The sequence below is a fragment of the Fukomys damarensis genome, unplaced genomic scaffold (genome assembly GCF_012274545.1).
Source record: "Fukomys damarensis isolate Sample0158 unplaced genomic scaffold, DMR_v1.0_HiC HiC_scaffold_7, whole genome shotgun sequence".
Classification (NCBI taxonomy): Eukaryota; Metazoa; Chordata; class Mammalia; order Rodentia; family Bathyergidae; genus Fukomys; species Fukomys damarensis.
Genome location: NW_022900919.1, coordinates 28,495,813 through 28,512,955, shown reverse-complemented (window position 1 = coordinate 28,512,955; position 17,143 = coordinate 28,495,813). Strand labels below are relative to the sequence as shown.

The following is a 17,143-nucleotide window of genomic DNA, read 5'->3' as shown; positions in this document are numbered from 1 at the left end:
TGGTTCCACAGAAATGGGTAAAAGTATTATTTTTCTGTTTGAATTGATTATGGTCTTCTTTTAATACTGTATCTGTTCATATTCAGTGACATGTTTTCTAAAAGATGGTTTTATGATATTTAGAATCTAGATTTTTGACACACAAACTTAGTTATCCAAAAAAAAAGGAAAGGCTTGAGTTCAAATCTACACTTATAAGAATTCTCCACAGAAATGGGTAAAAGTATTATTTTTCTGTTTGAATTGATTATGGTCTTCTTTTAATACTGTATCTGTTCATATTCAGTGACATGTTTTCTAAAAGATGGTTTTATGATATTTAGAATCTAGATTTTTGACACACAAACTTAGTTATCCAAAAAAAAAGGAAAGGCTTGAGTTCAAATCTACACTTATAAGAATTCCAGTTGTAATTGGTAAATTCTTAAGTGCTTTGATCTAAAACCACATACAAATGATAAAAAAAGAGGTCTAATATATGGTAATATGAAAGGATAAGTGATTTCCTGAGAGTGACATCTGCATTTGCCCTCAAAAAAGAGCCCAGAGGTTGCCAGTACAAAATTGACCAGTTTGATTTTGCCAGCTGAACTACCCAATAATCTGTCTTCTTGAAACTCATTATGACTTTTCTGAGATATGTGTTTTATTATCACAGACTAGATTTCAAGCTAATATTTTATGAGTAGAAATAACCTAACCCATATTCTTGAATGTATTTAGTATCCTTGAGGGATTGTATTGAAACACTTTTAATCTGTCTCTCTCCTTGTAAGTGGATTAGATTATAGAAAAGATACAGTCAGTGGAAATGACGGTGGAGATCACTATCACCATGACAAAGAGTTCCAGGTATTCTAGCATTTTAGAACTTTCTTATAAAAGCTTCAAGGTAGAGAAATAAGGAGACATATGTCCCTATTCTCATTCTTATAACCATGGCAGATATTATCAGTGGTTTGAGATGCTCTACCACTCAGACTCAGCCAGTCATTCCCTGTCCACTGATGAGAAAGGAGATGAGACTTGTTTCCTATCTCTGAAATAAATAACCATGCAATAACATGGGAAAGAAAAAGAGCAAGTTTTCAAAGGAAGCAGAGAGAAACCTTTGTATCTCTCTCCAGTTCTTTCTGTTACCATCTTCCCATATATAGGTCAGTAGCACACAAAAGGTCACTTCTAGCTCTGAGATTTTATGATTTAATATTTAAAAATGTCACTGATTTGGAAACTTCCAGTCATGTAGCAAGCACACTTCATCTGTTGTAAAATAAATGTTCAAAGAGTAAAAATGTCCAGTGTAGATTTCTGTAGGGAATTACTACATAGAAGAACTATTTTAAGCTCATTTTTCCTAAGAAAATGTTGTGTGAAGCCTCATCCTTCCCAAGGACACCGAGGGAATGCACATGCTTTCTAACCATTGTAGATCTTTGTAAGGAATCATCAAATGGGTTTCTGTTTACATCAACTTGTTGGTCTGAATTTCTCTGGATCAATAAGCAGATATAAGAACATAAGCAGTATAGTACCTAGATTGGTTGCTAAGATCATCCATTCAAACATTCTGTCTCTTTGTTGGCACCAAGGGACATTTTGAGGAATAAAGAAGTCCAAGAAGGGCATCCAGTCCTGAACACCAAAGGGATATTTACCATAAATATTTTATTTCCTTTAATGAGAATTCATTACTGACACAGCCTTGATCATCCCAGGGGAGCAACAAATGCAAGTTGTGTGCTACAGATCAGTCTCCCATCTGCTGCCATGTCTGAGGCCTGCACACTACATTATTCATGAGATCACTGTGCTTTCTACAGTAGCTGCTGGCTTAGAGACACGAGCAGCACCGATGTCGTGGTTTTTTATTATTGATACAAAAATATGTTTCTAGTTCATCAAATTACATTTCAGTGCTCCGCCAGGCCAAACATCGATGTAACTAATGATCAAGGCTCTTTAGTTCCAAAGAATGCCTGTTCCCTTCCAGGAGAAAAGCTTGTGGGATGATTGTTTAAAATCTCCTGCCAATATGAACATGAGAAAAAGAACTCTAAAGTGGAAAACAAGGAGCTTCTTCTGGGTGTTGGATCAACTTCAGCACCATGAAAAAGGAACAAGGGCAGTTTCCCAATCTGCATTCAGGGCTTTGTGGTTCCATAATGCTAGCTAGATTGCAGGATGAATCCTTTCTCTATAAATGCATGGAATTTAAGTCCCTTGAAAATTGCTCATAGAGATTATAGCCATTGTTTAGGGGAAAATTCACCTGAATATGGATGAGTTCTTTGATGGGAAAAAAAAAACTAACCTTTGTTGAAATGGGTACAGAGATGCAGAATTCTCAGTCCCCTTGGTCTGAATTTGAGAAAGAAGGCTGTGAGGTGGACTGAAGTGTGAAGAGTGTGTTTGGGAGATCCTCTTGGGTTACAGGAGTCAATGAGGTGGATTGGCGAGACAGGGAAGTGAAAGCAAACTTGTTAGCAGAGCTGGGAACTCTTAATGTGTATAGAAGCCCTCAGATTTATTCAAGTGGAGAGGGGGTTGAAGTATTTGTACACCACCTCCCATCAAACTTTGGTTGAAGGCTTCAGTTGAGAGAAGGAGAGCTAGCGTATCCTTAGCATGACTGTGGGCAGATCCCAGGACTGTGGTTAGGGCACTGATGTCTTAAAAGCACACCTTGTCCATGTTTTTCCCTCTCCATTGAAGAAGTCAAGGAGAGCCACCACTTGATAATTACTTACCTGGTTCTAGGCTCTGCATATTTATTAAACATCTTCACAATTCTTCTTCACATAACCACATAAACTGGTATTGTTTTCATTCTCCCATTTTGCATATTAAGAAAATAAGACAGAACTCATGAGTGGTAAAGAAGAAATTCAAATCCACATCTCCAGGCTCTTATAAAACCAAGGTTACCTGTGGTAAGCAAAGGTTATCTCACAAGCATTTGTCTGAGCCAACGTTTTTCGATGGAGTTGACTGGTTCTACCTTTCTGATTGATAGTTGGATAAGGCTGTTCTTTACCATGACCTGTTCTTACATCTTTCTTCACAGACATATTTTTCCATGATCTTCCTTCCCTTCACGCATTGGTCTGTTCAAATCTGAGCTTTTCTGACCCTTGTGGGGAAGGATTTATGCACTTAAATACAGAGAAAGGGGGGTTGATTCTACCTTCTAATATCATGGAATGAATATGCTAGAAAGTCAGATCCTACTTTGATCCTTGCTCCTCGACTGATATCTGTGTAGACTTGGACTATTTACTTACTTTCTTTGGACCTCAAATTACTTATCTGTAATTTGAGGGTAAGCTTTATATTATGTAGAACCAATGAAAATGTGAGAAATGTACACTCCATATGAGTTAGATCTGTCCTTAAATTCAGGATCCTAAACTTCTCAGATGATTTTGCATTGTATGTGTTCTCTTGCTCCCAATTTAACCTTTTCTGCAATCAGTGTCAATTCCTCAGTGATAAAGATTGTGCACCCTTTATCTTTCCATAACTTGGATTGAGTGTGGTATCTAGAACATGGTAAGGACTAATAAATATGTACTTTTTGGCATCATGTTGATTTGTTAATAAACTCTTCAAAGTAATTAAGAACCAGACACAAATTCAAAAGACGACTTCAGAGCAGCCTGCAGTTCCCTAAAACAGCCAGCATCCTCCTTCTGCATGAGAATCTCCATCTTTCCCTCTAAATTATTTCCAGAGATTAAAGATTGAGAAATTTAAGTTTTACATATACAGATTGATCGCCTGTAATCCTAAAATCTGAAATTCACAACGGTCTCAAATCTGAAACTTTTTAAAGCACCCGCGTGGCCCCACAAGTGGAAAATTCCACACCATGAAACTTCATTTCATGCACAATGTAGTTTAAAATACTGTGTAAAATTACCTTCAGGCTATGTGTACATGAAATATAAATGGATTTTGTGTTTGAACTTGGGTATTAACTCTAAGATGTCTCTTTTACTTTTAGACAAACTCCAAACTAAAATTTCAAAATTTGAAACACTTCTGGTCCCAATTATTTCTGATAAAGTTACTCAACATGCATGTACACAGATTCTCTTATGGATAATTTTGTTCAAGGACTTCCCTTATGAAAAATATGTTAACTTCTAAATGAATACTCATTGGGTGACTGTTGTGTGCCAGACATTTTGCCAGGCACCAAGAACAGAAGAACACATACCCTGCTACCTCTGTCCCAGTCTGGTGGAGAAGACAGAAAACAACCAAAATTTGCTCCTAGGCAAGCAAGGCCTTATGTGCAGAAGGTCAAGGATACCAAGGGCCATTAAACTATAGCATCTCTTGGGACAGGCTATGATGTGCTGGGTAACAGATAGCCCTCATATATGAGTGGCTACAAAGACAGTGTGTTACTTTTTATGCATGCGGCCTGTACAGAAGGCAAAATCGAGGTCAGGGATTCTATGTCATTCAAGGTCCAGGTTGATGGAAAATTCATCCTAGCACATGTTTTTAGGAACAATGAGATCAGAAATTCCAGACGGCAAGTTAGGCCCTGACTTTTGAAGACAACTGTGATGCATATCATTATCCTGACATTTCACAGGCCAAACTAACTTCATAACCCCACCCAACCATGAAAGGAGTGCAGAAAGTACTCCTCCTAAGTTTTTGGGACAAAAAGAATTACAATATTTGTGAAAAACTCTTCGAGACACCAGAGTTGGGATCCAGTTGTTGGGAATTTATAGAAATGTCATTCCCCAACCCTATTTTTCAGCTAATAATTCTGCCTTTGTACTTCCTGAGAGAGAGGCCTGCAGCAGTCATTCACACTTGTTTTCACTTGACACTTATTTCACTCTCAGACCCCTGCCTGGTTGGGGCTGGTGACAAAGAGACAAATGACAGGGCTTTTGTCCTCAGGGAGCTAAGTGTCCCTGGACCTGAGGTACACGTGGATAAGCACATGGCTGCAGTATGGATGGAAATCATTCGATGGGTGCTTGCATGGTATAACAGGGTCACAGAAGAAGAATGGGGGAGGCAGGCAGGGGCAGTTAACATGTCACCTGGCAGAGTTCAGAATGTTCCAGGCAGGGGAAGCGGAGGCAGAAGGTTTTACTGGGGTGCAGTGGGAGGAGCAGTAAGGCTGATGAGTGTCTGAACAGCAGTATGAAGTCACCCATTGGTGCAGGGAGGAATTGGGCAGCTTTGGGGCCACATGAGGAGGGAAGTCCCACCAGGCCAATCAATCAATTTGTAATGGGTGCTTTGTCACGGGATGGTCGCTGTGAGAGCCTGGTGTCCTGTTGGCTGTGGCAGCCCAGATTCCTTTTGCTCAGACATGGTAAAGAAGCTGTCCTCTTTAGGATGTGAAAATCTCTGTCCTGGGCTGTTCCTGGATAAACATGCAGTGAGTATGTCTAAAGACAGTATGAATGGCCCTCATACATTTTTTTCCAGAACAAAATAAAACACTTTCCCCTTCTCCACAGACCTCTGTTTAAACCCATCCAACTTGGGGCTTGTGAACACAGCCAGGAGACAGAAGCAAGGCTGCTGATTGCTGTTGCTTTGGAAAAAGGAGTCCACTCTGCTCCGGGTTCTGTGGTTTCCACAAGAACCATACTGATGCTGCTGCTGGTCCCAGGGTGCGATGAACTAGAATGAAAATTGGGGGATGAAAGAGTGAGGTAGAAAGAGACTTCACAGGTATTTGTGGGAACTCTAAGTGAGGCCAGGCTGCCCCACTCTCCCTGCACATGTAACTGTCCCCAACATGCCACCTGACCACATGGTCCCAATACCTGAACATGGGAGGCACGTGCTACTCACACCATTCCTGTGAATAAACCATCCTGCAGAAACAGAGGCCAATACAAGGCAGGGAAGAGTTCGCAATTGGTGGATTTCAGCACCTAGAGCAGTGTGCCTCCTGCACCATGCCCTACAGTAGCCCCGGGAGCATGGTGGAAGCTGCTTCACAGACCACAAAGGTACCTGCAAGGACAACATCAGTGCCCCATCAACACTGAAGGAATTGGAGCTCTGTGTGGTTGAAGTAGGATCTGGACCTGGACCTGGCTTCCCACTCTTGTCTCTGTTGCAAAACATAACCAGCTGCCTACAGGAAATGCCACTTCCCCAAGGCAGTGCCCGCCCTCCCTGCCACCTTAAGAAATGCCCTCAGTTCTTTTGGAGTTGGCATTAGAAGAAGTTGACATCTGCTCCGTGAAGGGTACTATCTGTCCTGCTCACAGATGAGGGAACTGAGCCCAGGAATCACTGGCAGGACCTGAGCTCCATACTATCCTTCTGTGGAAGTTCATCTGTTCTAAAAATGCAGGGCATTGGAATATGGGATCCATGTGGGGTCTGTGTGATCTCTGCTCTCCCAGCTCTTCCCAGGGACCAGTGGGGTGGAGCTGATTTGTCCTCCCTGTGCCATCCCTAGGGTCTGCTGTTCTCAGTCACACTGACACTTCCAGGGCACCACTACATGCACTATAACGTCCCGTGTGCTTGGACCAGTGGGAGCAGTGGGCTGGAACTTCAGAGTTCATGGTTCCAGTGGTTCTCTTCCTAAGAACCTGACTCTGCTAGCTCCTCATCTCAGGCTCCCAGCCCCCGGGACTGTGAGGAGTGCATAATGCTGTTGCAGCCACCTGGTCATTGGCACCCTTCTGCAGCAGGCTGCAGTGGACACTGTGCAGGACCTCCCCCAGCTCTGCAGAGGGTTCCTTCATGTCCTGCTTGTGACTGCCTAAGGCCATCTCTGGCCCTTAGGATGTGCTTGCCTTAGCCAGTGCAGGTGAATTATAGTGGGCACAGGATATACACATCCAAGCCTGGGTAGGTGACAGAGGGAGATGAAAATGACTGGTAGCTTGGAGCACAGCCCAAGCCCTGCTCAGAAAATCATTTTCCATTGCAAACAACAAAGTGCATCAGGTTACAAATGGATGCTGATCTTACTGAAATAAAATTGTTGGGATATTAGAAAACATGGTGAGATTGTCATCCACATGCTTCTACATCAAGCTTTAAGCCACAGTGGGGGCAAACCAGCTACCATAATGGCAAAGTGGCCAGGGTGAGCTGCAGGGACATAATAGTAGCTGACCCTCGTCTCCACAAGTTCTGTATCCATGCATTCAGTCAAGTGCAAATGAAAATATTTTTTTAAATTGCATCTGTACTGAACATATACAGGGTTTTCTTGTCCTTATTCGCTAAATGCTACAATATCCCAACTACTTACATAACATTTACATTGTATTAGGTATAAGTCATCCAGAGATGACTTAAGCATAGGGGAGGATTGTGTAAGTTGTAGGAAAATGCAGTGCCATTTTATATAAAGGACTCAAGCGTGTACAGATTTTGGCCTGCCTCAGTATCCTAGATCCAGTCCCACATGGGTGCCAAGGGACATTTCTAGCATTAATAGTCTATTGGGAGCTGAATCTTGGGTCCTGCTAACATTGCTGTGCTTTGTCCCTTACATTCTCATTTGAAGGATATGTATGCTAAATTTCAGTTCAAGTTTTGTGAACCTAAAGATGTAACTGTTTTCATCCAAGTTAATGAACTCCATATTAACATGTGACTCTAAAAGAAGGGCTGGTGATACCATCCCAGCCTCAGACACTGAGCACACGGTCCTCTGTACTGAGCTGTTTTTTTTTCTTTATTCTTAGCACTGCATGAATTTCCCAATGACATCTTCACCAACGAGGACAGAAGACAAGGGGCAGTGGTCCTCCATGTGCTCTGTGTAAGTATCCCTTGTGCTTGTACCCGAAGGGCCGGCCCCTCCCTCCTGTCCACTCACCTGGTGGAATCCTCTGAGCCATGGCGGGACCGTCTCAGAATGTACAAGCATTTAAAGGCTACAGGTTGATAAGCTAGATTACATCTGTGTGGACTCTTTCCTTTGTATTAATGCCCAAGGGTGGGACCCTGAAGTCAAACAGACCGGCTGCCCACTCTAGCCCGATGCTCTCTCCACTCACACAGCTCCTCAGGGAGCCCTTCGCCCAGCAGCCTGACTAATGGCCATGATACTTCCTCTCACTGTGCTTTATTTTTCTCAATACAACCTGTCATGTCATCATATAGTCATTATTATTGTCTCATTGTCTGTGGCCCTCACTCACCCTTAAGCCCTTTGGAGCAGGGACTTTGTTTTGTATCTGATTTTATTCCCACATCTGTTCTTGGCACAGGGTGAGGGCAAAGCATTTGCTAAGTCAGTGGATTAAACACAGTGGCATCCAGCATCGTGTCCACTGTGTCAACTGATCAGTAAGAGCTTATTCTCTGCATTATGGCCTTGTAATGTCCATCATTGTCCGAGCATCTTCAGACTCAATGAGGTCTTTGATTTGTGTGGTCCCCATCTGGAGAGTTTGAGTAGGGTGTGTGGGGCATCTAAAGGGTGGCTGTGGCACCAGCAAGCTTCAATCCAAGTCTGGACTGGACACATCCCTGCTTCCCTTCTCTGTAACATTTCCGCCCTCTCAGAGTGCTTCTAATTCCGTCCAGGTCATTTATTACTACGAAACAAGCCCCCTCCCACCAGTCACTATTTTATTTTGTTCATGGGTTCTATGTGTTGATTGTCCCCAAAGGGAATTATAGGAATGCTGCTCCACACAATCTGGGGCCTTCAATGGACAACTCAGGCGTCTGGGGCTACAGCTCTTGTGCTGGAGGGTCTCCTTGCAAGAGATTCTCCACTTTCATAGCTGGTTCTCGGCCTGCATTAACTCAGATGAGATATCAGCCAGACTCCTACCTGTGGCCTCTCCAGTGTAGAAGTCAGACTTGCAGGTAGCAGCTTGGGGTTGGGAGAGGGCAGGTTATGGTGAACAAGGAGAACACCTTATGGCCTTGGAAGTCATACAGCATCTTTCCATTACATTCATTGCAGTCACAAGCCCACCATGATCCAAGGGAGAGGACAGAGATCTCAATTTTTAATGCAGAAGTAGGCAGGTACCCCCATGCTCTCAGGTCGGGTCAGACATGGCTTTAAGGCTCACTTCTGCAGTCCTGGTGTTATGGCTTGTATCTGCATGTCCCCCCAAAGCCTCATAAGCTCATAGATTGTGCTTTTCAGAGGTGGCTGGATCATGGCTGTATGACAACTGGATTAATCTATCAATTGGTTTAACATAGTTGTAGGTGATGGAATTAATGAAGAGAGAAGCCCCACTCTTTGAGTGTGGGTGGCACCAACCAGTAGGCTTATGGCCTGGGTGGAATATAAAGGGACAGGAAGGCTGGCTACAAGCTGCCTCTGACCTGCCACATTATGAATGCTTTCTTCTTGCCAGGCCCCCCTGTCATGCCAGCCTGCAACTCATGACTAAAACCTCTATGAACTATGAGCTAAAATAAATATTTCCTCCTTAACTTGCAATAAGTTAAGGAGCAATAAAAAACAAAAAAACAGCTAACATGTTTGGCATGGTGAGTGGCTTCTGGCAAAATGCTTCACCTCTCTGGACCCATGAGTCACCTGAGCTTGAGTCCCTTTCAGTGAGGGCAGTCAGGCCTCAACTCTTTCTTCTCCCCCGCTCTTACACAGAGAGGGGGAAGTCTGGAATATCTCTGTTTAGTAAAAACATCCTCTAAAAACACCAAATGAATGAGAACTTTGGAGCTCTCCCGACCTCCGGCCCTTCCCGAGAATCACGTGCATTGAACATGGTGCTACCTTCAAAACCATACAGACTCTTCTGTCTCAAGTCTGAGGAGACCCAGGCACTGAATGGGATCTGGAATTTTTTGGTAACCATTAGCACTATACCACCTTGACATCTGAGATATGATTTTTCCACTCTCAGCCCAAACAGTGAGGATGTTTACCCTCCTAGTGGTGCTATGGCCTGCAGCTGGCCATGCCCTCTGTCCCCACCTCTACCTCACCAGCTGCAGGCCAGCAGCCATGCATTTCCCTTGCTCCTTAGGAGCCTAGGATCCCCATAAGGTCGCCAAGTTTTCAAGGTACAGATTCAGGCTGTCTGGAAAGCAAAGAAGGCAGTAATTGCAGTGTCACCCCCAGACACCTCCTTGCAGTGGTAGACACAACCTGCAGATTGCACTTGGTGGCCCTTACCCTTGTCTAAAATTCACAGAGCAAGGAGTCAGTGCCCATCCCCTTCCAGTCTGTGCAGGCCCCTTCCAAAGCAAGCTGGGACTTGCTGCCTGGACTCCACCCACATGCATAAGGGTGGTCCAGGGCAGAGCCAGCTGGAGCAGGAGGCCACTTCTGTGAGCAGACACAAATGTTAGGGTGGACCTGATGATGCATCCCAAGGTTGAGGAGTGGCTCTAGCAGCATCCTGCATACTACAGGCTCCCCTGCCAATACATAAACCTTACAGGAGAAGCCCCTTTGGTTGGTGTTTAGCACACTGAACATCAAAAGTTGCACAGTGATTTTTTTTCTTTGGTACAAGAATGAAGGACTCTTAATCCTTTTGACCTACCACATCACCTGGCACATTTAACATGCTTGGGAATTGCTCAATGAACATCACTTAATGTAAGAACCGCTGCAAGGGCAAATGGTTGGCATTTTGGTGGCTGGCAGGAAACAGGTGAATGCCCGAGCCAAAATGTCAAGAAGTTAAATATTGTCTTCTTTCATGTAGACAGCTAGAAAGCACTTGCAGAGCCCCTGCAGTATGAAAGCAGGGCCCATCCAGAGGGCCCAGAGATGGCCTCACCCTGCAGTAGCCCAGTGTCTTGTGAGGAGAACTAAGTGTGGTCTTCAGCTGCCATGAATTACTCATGTTCAACCTGCAACAGAAAAAAATAGAAACACAAGAAAGCAAAGCAACATGATGCCTCCAAAAACCTCTAACTCCTCAAAAGCTGATCTCTTGGGCACTGGACTACAGGGAGTTACAGCCAAACAACTCAAAACCAAGTAGTCAAAATGTTTGAAGAGCTCAAAGCAAGAACACATAAGCAAATTCATAAGGTGTTTAGTGAGCTTAAAGGGGCTTTATTAAACAGATAAAGGATTTTACTAATAAAATGTTCGACGTGCTTAAAGAAGAAACAAGCAATAAACTAAATGAGTTAAATAATACAAAATATGAATGACCATTTTGGTAAAAAAAATAGAAATTATGAAAAGAAATAAAAACAGTAGAATTTCAGGATATGGAAAATTTAATGGAATTTATGGGTAGCAGATTAACACAAGGGCAGAGTACTTGAAGACAAGGGTGATGCTGTAAGTCACATACAAGACACCATAGAAGATTAATCCAACAGCTACTGGATGTATAATGTACTCACTGTAGTCTATGCTGTGTGCTTTGGAGCTCATAGACAGGAGGGACAAGGTGATGCTCCTCTTGGAGGTATACAGGCAGTTTCCAAAGCAGAATGGAGAAAAGGGATTCCAGGAAAGACTGGGAAATCCCACAGTCAAGGATATGGAGATGTGAGGGTTCAAGGGGGCTGGAGGGAACAGAAATCAAAGATGTGGTGGTGGAGACTGAGGGAGCGTGCAGAGGGAGAGGTGGTGGGACCTCACACTGGGGGGCACCCCAAGGTTACTTAGCTGCCAGGTTGGGACTAGTGGGAAGCACAACCTGATCTCAACATCCCTCTGCCATCCCTCCTTGCCTAAGTTTAGAACTAAATGAGGCCAGGCATAGCCAGAGATAACTAGAATAGTCTCCCTAACTGTCCATCGATTATGCAGCCCATGGGAGAAGGCTCAGGGCCATTTGGGCAGGGGACCCTAGAATCCCAGCTGCCCCAAGCAGGTCCATCCAGAAGTACACAGGGTTGTGAACATCATTGTGACATCACCGGGCCCCTGAAGAGCTGGTGGCAAAAGGGATGGATTTCTGCAGAGGGTCCCAGTGGATTTGTCCTGTCACCCCAGGCTGCCCTGAGAGAGGGCCAATGGCTGTCCTTTCATGGGGCTAAGCGACTATGACCACAGGTCTCTAGCAGAGCACCAAGCACTTTCCAGTCCTGTGCAGCCTGAGCCAACTTCACACCTGAGCCTGTGCTTACTGTCTTCCACTTGGGCCCAGGAATTTACTTTTTATCCAGGCCTGAAGTATGGACCTCAGCTGGACACAGATCTGGGAACACAGATGGTTCATTCGTGAAATTCAAAATGTCCAAGCCTGCTTCTATTTTCCTTTCATATAAATACTTCCCTCTCCTGTGTGTGATTTGTGGAACTCAAAACAGCCATTGCTTGCTCAACTTATCAAATTCTACAGATTCGATTTCCCCTTAGGCCTTTCTGTTTTGGTGAGTTTCAGAATTCCTAAACTCTGAGATTGCACTTAACAGATAAGCTTCTAGTCCTTCTCACTATTCTTCATGTATGAGATCTTTACCAGTGGGAAAATTCACGATCTTTATGATTGTATCAACAATAAATATGCCCAGGAAAGCACACTTGTCATAGAGTAGCTTTGTATCCCACTTTCATAACAATGAGACATTAAAGATGGATTTCCTGGCTATGCAGAATTCCATACTCTTCATAAACTCGTTGAGCCTCCCACAAAGAGAGGAAGGAGTCAGGTAACTTTGTAGAACTGTGATTTCTTTGTGATTTATAAATAGCTTGCAAAATTTTTTCTGATTATCCTGCGTGAGATTATCATTTCTCTTCTAGTAAAAGAAGATTTAAGTAATCAATATTTGAAATTTCTTTCACAAAACGAGTGTGGGCAGCTTTCTGTCCTGAAGAAATCAAACTCCACTCCAGGAATAAATACTCTCTCTGTGCCTGGTCAGCTTTCAAAAGCATTTTTTCTAAGCTTTGAACTTTTTCTCCCCTCTTGTAATGTAATTCCTCTCCTGCAACAGGTAGGTACTTCTATATGCTTGCATGTAACCATAGTATGAAATATCATGACCTGAAAATGACTCTCTTTCCTTAATAAGGCAAATTCTCATTAAGTGAGTCTATTTGAAGAAAGGGCTGCTAACTTTCCAGCAACTCACAGTTGTAAATGGGTATGCATAGGAAATAAACATTGGGGAGAGAGAGGGCTTGGGATGGAGCTCTGTTGTACAGTGCTTGCATATTGTGGATGAGGTCCTAGATTTGATTCCCAGAACCATTAAAACCAAATAACATAGCAGTTCCAAAACAGAAATGTCAACAAGTGAGTTTCTGATATGCATCTTCATGTTCTCAAGCCTGGACTTGCTCTGAGAAGTTATTAGCAGGGCTGGCACTAGGGCCACCTCTGGATCCCCAGGATGAAAAAGGGATGCGTGGACCCTGTGGGAGCTCCTGGCCAACTGCCTCAGCTGGCCGATCCTTCCAGGGATGTGGACCCCTTGTCCACATCTCCAGTTTCATTACACCTGTGTTCAGTGCCATTAGCAGCTTGTGTGTAATGATGGAGATGGGCTTTTACAGGTGGGTCATTCTGGAAGTCCAGATTCCTGTGCCAGTCCATCAAGCCAGGACTTCCGCAGATGGTGGTCCTCTAGGAATGTGAAGGAGAGCCATCGATGTCACTCTTTTTGGTGTCCCCATGTGATGATGTCCAGGGCTTTATCCCAAGGTTAGCCATCTTCCCTGGCCCCCTCAACTCCCATCCACATTTCCCCCTTCCTGCTCTAGCTCATGAAGTTTATTTCTTTCAGGAAATGGGGAAATACAACCTATGTGCCTACATTCAAATTCTCTGTCAGTTCCAGACCAGCTTTGGATAATAAGAATGAGGTGATTTCTGTCTCAGGACCCTACTCTGACCTCCTTGCTCCTCAGAGCTGCAGAGGAAACCATTTGGCAGTGGAGGCAGCCCCCGGGATAGAGGTGATGAGGAGTGGGGCAGGAGGGAGGCTATTTGAAAGCATCCTCCCTCTGGTTTTAGGGGGCCGTGGCTCTGTTCCCTGTCTCCATGGTGTTGCAGTATCCTCAGCCCAGCAGGGTCCTGGGTGACTGCCTGCCTTCCTCCCCATGCAGCCTTGTTTTCCCTGCAGATGTGAGACCCACCCCTCTCCACCCAGACACCATGTGGACTGCACACCTGCCCTGTCTGCTCTCTACCCACTACCCTGGTGTGTTTCTTCATTCCTAGCTGCCCACGTTTTACAGTAGCCTAAGTCATCTTTCTCCTGCTTGGCCATCAGTCACCAGCCCACCTGAGTTAGGCCCTGGTCAGGTCTTCACCACTCAGCATTAGTGATTCCCACAGCTTCATTGAGAAGCTTGGGGAACAGGGCAGCTCTGGAAGGGGGGCTCTCAGCTCTGCACCCCAGCAAAAATGAAGGCTAATTGGGGCCCTTTCTTGAAGGAGCTAGAAGCTGGGGGGGCCCACAGCCCAGGAAAGGGGCTCCCTTACTCTGTCTTTCTCTTCACCTTCTATTCTTGGGCAGAGAAAGGATTTGGCCCTGGAAGGGCCTCACTAAACAGATGACTTCCAGTTCTTTCTGCAGTTTAATTTGAATATCTAGGGAATGGTTTTCTTAGATGTGCTCCCCAAGGCCCAGGCTGGTTTTGTGAAGAGCCAAAGAATAAAGGAATTGATACAGTAGCCATTCCTTAGCTCAGTGGTGCCACGCCTTGAAAGTGCAAGATCCTGAGTTTGATCCCTGGTACCAGAAAGAAAAAAGAAAAAAAAAAAGATATGGAGCCAAGGATTTAGCTCAGTGGTTCCACACCACCTGCCTCGCAAGCACAAGGACCTGAGTTTGATCCCCGGTACCAAAAAAAAAAAAAAAAAAGAAAGATATGGGGCCTTAGGGGGACAGAGGGGCCAAGGGCCAGCGGGAGAAGAGGCCCCTTCCCCAGCCCTCTCCTCCCCCAGCCCTTGCTACATCAAAGCTCATCACCCCTCCTCTCTAGGGGCAATTTCAGGCTTGCCAAGGTTAGCTTTGGTTTCTTTGGCTCTGGAACTCAACTTTCCCCTCAAAGACCATCCCTGTCCAACTGAGCCTTCTGTGTGGACGGAGCTGCTCTGAGTCTGTGCAGTCTGAGTGTCATCCATCGCAGGTGGCTAGTGTGACAGAAGCATTGTTGTTTGTTTTATTTCACTTTAACTAGTGTAAATATAAATAGCCACACACAGCTGGGAGTCCCCTAGAAGGCCTAGGCAATCATTCTGACTCAGCACCTCAGTTCCTGTCCCTTATGCTGTCCACTGGAAATCAAGAAGCCAATATGGCCGGGAAGAAGGTCACCAGCAGAGGCTCTGCTACTTCCCTCCTTCCTCTTAAGGGGTGACCTAGGCTTGTCCATGCCAGCAATCAGGGTGCATGGAGGGGCCACCCAGCTCCCAAGCTTCCAGACACAGGGACAAGATGTGACACGCTGGGGAGAGGAAAGACACTCAGGGTAGGAGTCAGAGAATGTGCGCGTTACCGAAGTGCGCAGTACTTTGGAACAAGCCCCAGACCTCCTAACCTCAGCTTGCACATCCGGAGAGTGGAGCACATGACAGCAGCTCAGGAAGTGTTAGGTGTTTTGGCCTCTGCCTTTGCCCTTCCTCATACCAGAGAAAGGCAGCTATTACAGAGCATCTCTTGTCAAGGGCCAGGGCCAGGGCCATTCAGACGTAGCCACCACCCTTAAAAGCAACATGAATGGTGCCACCTGAGAGACCCCTCTGCAGTGGGCATTTCCACCCAGCCCAGGCCTTAGAGGCAGGGGTTTGAACTTTAAAAATTTTAAATTAACAAATAATAAGAGCATGCATTTTAGGGGTAATATGACGTTTTGACACACATACACATTTTAGAATGACCAAAGCAAACTAATGAACGTACCCGTTACCTCACATACCTTAAAACTTTTTGTGTTGGGAATAGTTAAAACCCTCTCTTCTCACCTAGGCATGAAACTCCCAGTAGAGCACTTGTCTAGTTTGCTGAAGGCCCAGGATTCAGTCTCCAGAACTGCAAAAATAAATAAATAAATAAAATTTAGCAATGTGAGATATATAATACATCATTATTGACTATAAACTAGGAAAGGAAGAAGTGAAATTGTCTGTTGAGGACATGACCTTATATGTAGAAAATCCTAAGAATAAAGTTGGTAAGTTACAAAATCAATTTACATAAATCAGCAGCATTTCTACATAGTCACAATAAACTATCTGAAAATGCAATTACGAGGATCTCATTTACAATAGCATCAGGAAAATACTTTGGAGTAAATATAATCAAGGGGGCTTTGAGATTTTTAGGGACCTACATGATCTGATCTGGAAGGTCCCAGCCACAATTCACTCTCTGGGCAGGCATGTTTAGTTAAGGGATTTTACCCTGGAAGAGAAAAATGATTAGAACAGCTTGTGGAATTTGCTGTTTACTCTTGGAAAAGTGCTGAGCACGTCCTTAATTTGTCAGTGTCAACACAGAGCTAAAACTGGTGTCCAAAGAGGATTAGCACAGAGAGAGTAAATTATTCTGTTCCGACAGATCTTAAGTCACTGGACCCCTCCTTGGCCCTGAGACTTCATTCAAAGGCTCCCGACCATGTAGGGCCCCCTCATGCTCCCTGTGGGCTTGCTGGTAGGTCGACTCCAGCACCCTGAGGCCAATGTAGAGCGTAATGGTTCTACACACACTCAGTGAGTTCCAGGCCTGGCTTTTCCACTTACTGGCTTGTGTGCACAGGCAAGTTGCTTTGGCTTGCTGAGCCTAAGAGTCCTCAGCAGTCGCTAGAGACAAATCCAGCATCCCCTTGGTCGGTTGCTTTGAAGGACTTCCAAAAGCAAGTATGTAAGGCTCTTGGCAGAGCCTGGCACTGAGCAGGTCATATCCCGACTGAGCCCCTTAGTACTCACTACCTGTACATGTCCACCCAGCCTCCACCTGCAGCACCCCCTATAATATTGGGCTTTTTCCAAATCCCATTCTTTCAGATTGCAGGGCAGCCCTACATGCTAGAAAATCAACAGCTCCAGAAATAGTACGCAGATAGCATGCTGGTGGTGGATAACTACCTCTACTTCCTCATGCCTCAGTTGCATTGACTGAAATGCATGTTCTACCTTGTTTCACTAGAGTCCTCTGACAGGAGGAGCTGTAATTGCCACCCCAGTAACCTGCTTGGTAACATGCCCTATTCACTGCCTTTTGTTCCCCAGTCCATTTCCCAGCGCTCTCTCTCTCTCTC

The 17,143-nt window shown here is 44.7% G+C and overlaps 1 protein-coding gene across 1 annotated transcript in view; it reads left to right on the top strand.

Moving 5' to 3' along the window:
* Positions 1-17,143, top strand: part of Slc24a3 (solute carrier family 24 member 3) — a 459,193-nt gene that overhangs the window by 263,002 nt on the left and 179,048 nt on the right. The window contains exon 3 of the mRNA XM_010634169.2: positions 7,707-7,783. Within this exon, the coding sequence (XP_010632471.1) occupies positions 7,707-7,783 (77 nt within the window). The remainder of the gene's footprint in view (positions 1-7,706; positions 7,784-17,143) is intronic.